The sequence below is a fragment of the Phaseolus vulgaris genome, chromosome 4 (assembly GCF_051622355.1).
Source record: "Phaseolus vulgaris cultivar YP4 chromosome 4, ASM5162235v1, whole genome shotgun sequence".
Taxonomy (NCBI): domain Eukaryota; kingdom Viridiplantae; phylum Streptophyta; class Magnoliopsida; order Fabales; family Fabaceae; genus Phaseolus; species Phaseolus vulgaris.
In genome coordinates, this window is record NC_143501.1 from 14,229,788 (window position 1) to 14,235,973 (window position 6,186).

General features: G+C 28.2%; 1 protein-coding gene across 1 annotated transcript; it reads left to right on the forward strand.

Annotated features, from left to right (window-relative positions):
- Nucleotides 1-277: 277 nt before the first annotated feature.
- LOC137837301 (protein VERNALIZATION 3) lies at nt 278-4,489 on the forward strand. The gene is made up of 4 exons (XM_068646269.2): nt 278-550; nt 1,183-1,244; nt 1,364-1,404; nt 3,994-4,489. Exons 1-4 carry the CDS (start codon nt 350-352, stop codon nt 4,218-4,220), a joined length of 531 nt encoding a protein of 176 aa, XP_068502370.1. The 5' UTR covers nt 278-349; the 3' UTR covers nt 4,221-4,489.
- The last annotated feature ends 1,697 nt before the right edge of the window (nt 4,490-6,186 follow it).

The window sequence follows — 6,186 nt, forward strand, 5'->3', positions numbered from 1 at the left end:
GCATATCATGAACGAACCTGCAGTAACAGTAAGCATTTGAAGAACAAAGTAAAAGAGAGAGTGAAAAGTGATCCGTAGTAAACTGAAATGGAATTTTCCCATAAAACTGGTCCACGAGGGGAGAATAAGAAAACCAAGCCCTCAAAACTTATGCGGGTCCCGAACAAACTCACCTTTATTTTTTCTTGAGTGTAGGGCGAAGATTTTTTAGTTATGTCGAAAGCGAAACGACGTGCCTTCAAAAGGTATTGACTCGAGTATAAATAGAGTCGACCCCGTAGCTTGTCTCATAACAAAGCAAGTGGTATTCTTAATTTGAGGAAAAGAGTGTCCATTTTCCTGATTGATCATGGCTGGAGGAAGTAGGGACCCTCTGGTTGTTGGTCGTGTGATAGGGGATGTGTTGGAACCCTTTGAGTGTTCCATTCCCATGAGGGTCACCTACAGTAACAGAGATGTCAGCAATGGATGTGAATTCAAACCCTCACAAGTTGTCAACCAACCAAGAATAAATATCGGTGGAGATGACCTCAGGAACTTCTACACCTTGGTAATTCATTACTCCTTCTCTTCTTTTTCATCACCATCTTCAGTTCATTCTGTTTGCCACTCAGTGCAAATATGATTTTACTTTCACCTAACTTCAGCTTTTTCGTATTTGTAAAATGATTTCTTTGTTGGGTGTAATTAGTCAAACAGTTTTTACCTTTGAATGCTTTGTTCTTTTTAAAATAATAGAGTTTTTATACACATTATTTGTATCTCTTTGTCTTAGTTAATTTATACGATACAGATTATAAATTCAATAACTAAATAAATAATTTTCTCAAAATATGAAATTATTATTTCTGGTTCATAATGTCATCTAACACTTGTTGCATGTTTATCTGTCTATAGAAGTTCAAAAGACTATTTCAAGTGAAACCTACTGTGCAGTATATATGTGATGTGTATAAAATTCTTCAAGTTCTTCAAAATAAATATTATTAATGTAATTTAAAATAAACCTTAGAAATAAAATGAGTGATGATTTCAATGCAGTATTAGGACTCTAATTGCAATCTGGGACCAATAGGTTTTACATTGATATAGCAGTATCTACCTAAATCGATGTTAGTTTCTTTAATTTCAATGATCAGTAACAGATCGTATGTTCATTTCATTGATTTCTTTCATTAACAGATCGCAGTTGATCCCGATGCACCTAGTCCAAGTGACCCTAATTTGAGAGAATACCTCCATTGGTGAGCAAAAAATACATGAATCTTCGTCTACAAGAACTGAACTATACATTTATGAATTTTGCTAGCTTAATGTTCCAATACTTTACAGCCTTTGTCTCTCTCTCTCCAATGTATTTCAGGCTGGTGACTGATATTCCTGCAACAACGGGACCTAGTTTCGGTATGTATCATATTCGTCCATTTTATTAACCTAAAAGTGTCTGTGTTCTGGCTTAAACATATTCAAACCCTTATTTTTTACTTAAACTTAATGAATTTTATGTATGTGTATATTCATAACAAAATTAATGTTTTCTTAAGTGTATTTGTGATTTATGATTTCTTTTTTAAGTTACTCGAGTAATAAGGAACTGAAAATTTCAAAATATTAATTATTTTTAGAAGATATTGGATATTTCATGAACTCTGTATTCCTAAACTCGTTTCACCTAATTTTGGAATAAAAATGTAGGTAATTAATATGATAAGAAGCCTACACTAATGAGAATAATTTTACAGGGTAGGCTGAATGGGAAATAAAATTTGGATATTCTATAAAGGGTCCATCAACTTTTATCTCACTCAAAAGTTTATCTTTTGTCGTTAAGAGTAGTACGTATAGTTTCCTTAATATCAGTGATGTCCAAGTTCATCAGAATATATGTGGTCCAAAGTAGTACATATGAACATTTTCTTACGTTTTAAATACAATAAACATTATTTTTATTCATATTTTTATTTCTTTAGTTAGTATTTATACCTATTGTTTCAGGTTTAGGGTATCTTTATTTAATTATATTAGAATGAAAAAGACTGATTAATGGAAAGATATTAATGATTTGGATAAGAATTAAATCTTCAGTATTATAATTATATAAATAATTTTAATTGGTTTCATCGTATATATGGTTTGCCTTTGAATTGAATTTGATCTAAAGGAGTGTTGAATTCATTTTGGTCTAACATATTATGAAACACTAATATAATTTTGAAATGTTTCATACGCCAAGTATAAATTCATAGAGCTTCAGATAATATATATAGTGGAAGTGAAAAAGTGATTGGATATTATTGAACACATACTATGACATGCATATGCATATCTTAACATCAACAACCATCCTTAAATATTCTTTGCTCATAAAGAAAAACATCCTTAAATATTATGTTATGTCAAATAGGTAGTAAGAAAAACATCCTTAAATATTATGTTATGTCAAATAGGTAGTTGCATATATATAATTAAGATAAATTCAAATTAGGAGGATACTAAAAGTGAAAAAAAAATGATAGAGATATCTACATTTAAGTCATTTTTACAACTTAAAGTATTAAATAAAAACATGTTTTTGGCTGGTATGATTCAGAATATACAGTTGTTGGAGAATCCAAATTAGCCAATTACACTACGAAACCTAAAAGCATTGAACCATATAGCATCGAATTCTTAAAGTGCATAATCATGTCAGAAAAGATAGAAGATTATTCTATTCAAGATATAACACAAAGCAAGTGTTCTTTCTGAAGGAGAATATTCATATTGAATAGATTACCTTTTGTTGGCCATCTATGCAGATCACTTGACAAGATAACAGTAAAACCTTCATAGCAGGGGTCTATAGATCAGAACAGAACATCATTCAAAAAAAGCTTCATAGCCTGTTGATGCAACTGGTTTAACAAAAATTGATAAGTGAAGTGGTAGAAGAAGAATCAGATATGCTTAAATTCCACTCCAAACATCTTGACCAAAACTGAGTTAGAGTCAAATAGGGTTACTGTGAGTGACTAAACTCACCTTAGTTTTATTCCTAGTATTCATAATTCAAACCCAAGACTTGTGATTAAGTTAGAACAACTTTACACAAGTTGATTCATGTGTTTGATGATTCCTCAGTAACACATATAATTCAGTAAACTAAACAGCTTTACCACCACACCCCCATCAACCTTCTACCAGGATCTGCAATCTTCAAATCCTTCTCATGAAATCAGAAACTTTGAATCTACCAAATTTAGTGAACCCGACCTTGCTGGAAAAAAAGAAAAATATAATTCTCCTTCTATCACCAATCAGCTGTTCAAAACCAGAGCTTACCAGTAAGAGTGGTGAATGTTTCTTCCCTTCGCTCTCACGCGTTTTATCTTTCTTATAATATCTCATCCATCTGAAAACGACACGTAATTTAAATCAACACTCTCTTCATTGGTTATATTTATTATTATTGGAAGATAGGGAAAGGGACACAACATTAGCGTTTAAAAAAAAAACGCAGACGAATTTTTATCCACCCGTAGGTTATTTAGGTCTTTCACAGGAGCTAGTAGGACCTTACATATATCACTTATTAATATCTAAGCTGAAATATATTGTTTTATTTTTTTATAAAAAAACTAAAATATGAAAAATGCTACTTCATATTACAATAAGTTTATAACTATGATTTAATTAATATAATTATAAAATTAAATTTATTTATTTTTTAATTATATTTAATGTATGATATCATGAGTCTTATAAGAAAGAAGATGATAAGAAAAAAATAAGTTTTTATTATTTTATTTTCATACATCACTTCATATATAAAAAATATAAAAAATATATATTAGTATAAGATACTTTCTCTATCAAAATTTCAATAAAAAATTAAGTAATATCAACTAATCATAAGATTTTATTATTATTAAATTAATTATATATAATTTAATAATTATTATTTTCTTAATAATTTTTAAAACATATGATTATAACGAGATGATATTTGCACAGGTCACGAGGTTGTAACGTACGAGAGTCCACGACCTATGATGGGGATTCATCGTATCGTGTTTGTGTTGTTCCGCCAACTGGGCAGGGAGACGGTGTATGCACCAGGATGGCGCCAGAATTTCAACACTAAAGAATTTGCTGAACTTTATAACCTCGGATTGCCCGTTGCGGCTGTCTATTTCAACATTCAGAGGGAATCTGGCTCTGGTGGAAGGAGGTTATATTAAGCAAAAAAAAAAAAACAAAAACTTCATATTATAGAAAAAAATAAAATACTAACTACACTACCTTGGGTTTTGGAATCACCATGCGTGCCTTTTCAACTTAAACTCATCATATACCAAATAAATCGCTAGGCTAGTTGGGTAGCATCAAGAAACCTATATCTATAATAAATGGAACCAAATATGCTTCTTGGTTCATTTATTTTTTTATGTATGCTCTATTTAAAAACTTTTATATATGTATAAAGTGTGTTAGAAATATTTATGCTTTATTTCTTCTCATAAAACACATCAAAATATATCTGAACTAAATATAAAAGTTATATGGGGTATACATCAGTTTAAATACTAAAAATTCAAATCAAATCAATTTAGTTTTTGTAATTCGGTTGGAATCGGTTTTATTTTATAATTTTTTATTCTTATATATGTTTAGTCTTATATTTTTTTATATGACAGTATAATATTATATTATAATAACTTTTATTTTTTATAATTATTTTTTTCTTCAATATTGTTTATAGTATTAAACGCTAAAAATATTAAAAAAATTATTAACAAAGGAACTAAAATAAAAATATAAAATTACAAGGGGTTTTACATTTTTATATAAGAAAGAAAAATATAAAACAAAAGTAATTATTTATTTTTTAATTATGTTGGATATACATATATATATATATATTGTAATATACATACTAGATTTGAATCACATGTAATATAATAATATTTGAATAGTTGATTTAAGTTGAGTTCTCTTTGGCTCGGTTTTGAAACGTAAAATTGCTAACTAAACCCAAATTGCTCGATTTTGAAAACAAAATTTTTTTATTCAAAAAAATTAATATCAATCAATTATCATTTTTTTATTCATTTTCAGTTTTTTATCAATTTATTTGAAAATAATCATAATTTTTAATCTGTGTTAAAGGAGAAATAAGCTCTAGAAATTATGTTAAAGATATATATTCAAGTAAAAAGATCTTGATAATTTGGATAATAATATATATTGTGAAAAACACGATATATATTTAAGAGAAGTTGGTTGATGAAAGAAAAGGTTAAAAATTCAAACTCAATAAATTAAAAAAGAAAACTTATAATCTTTCCAAAAATAGATGATAGGATTCTCAAACTCAAATAGTCAATGAAAAAATTAATATGAGTTGTGTTTTTATAGAGGATGAGTTATCCTTCTTTCGAGATGTATCTATCTATTGTAAGAATCCTCGAGTTGTTCCACCGAATGATAAGAATCTTCAAGTTGTTCCACTGTGCGCGTGATGATGCACTTGCAGAAGATTCTTCGACGTTCAAGTTAGTAAAAATGCAAATGATAATTTTGTATGAGTAAATGAATAATGAGATAAGATCTATTTGAGATATTTATAGACCTATGAACTTAAATAGATACACCCAATAAAGTGACAATATAATTGTAACAGTTTTGGTTGCATTCTTTCTTATGTGTGTCATATTGTTAGGTGTGAGTAACGTAACTGCCTAACTACAAAACGAACTGTCGTAACTGTTTTAACAATTTTCCTCAATACATAATATATTATAAATCTCTATTATTTAAGTATTATTAAGTTGTATTTATTATTAAGTTGTATTTAAGTAATATGTAATAGGAATACATATATTCTAAAAAGAACATTTTCTCGGTGTAAAAATTCACCATTATAAGCAAGTTTATGTAAATACCCTACCTCAATAACTATTCAAGAAATTGAATGCATTTTGTTTATCCTCAGTAGCCTTCTTCTATCTTTATTTAAGGTTTTCTAACAGCCTTCAAATGACTGCATTCCAATTTTTCTTTGTGTTATATTCTTTGCTTAATTTCAGTTTTTCTTCTACATATCTAAATTCAATTAAATATATGATAAAAAAATATATTTATTTTTTTAAGTATTGATTTCTTGTAATTAAATAGATTGTGTTTAGTTCGCTGTCTTAAAATTTA

Excerpts from the sequence above, each read along its gene's own strand:
- LOC137837301 (XM_068646269.2), top strand. The coding sequence starts at position 350 with ATGGCTGGAGGAAGTAGGGACCCTCTGGTTGTTGGTCGTGTGATAGGG. Across the intron at positions 551-1,182 it reads TCAGGAACTTCTACACCTTG|ATCGCAGTTGATCCCGATGC; the intron begins GTAATTCATTAC and ends TTTCATTAACAG. Across the intron at positions 1,245-1,363 it reads TTGAGAGAATACCTCCATTG|GCTGGTGACTGATATTCCTG; the intron begins GTGAGCAAAAAA and ends AATGTATTTCAG.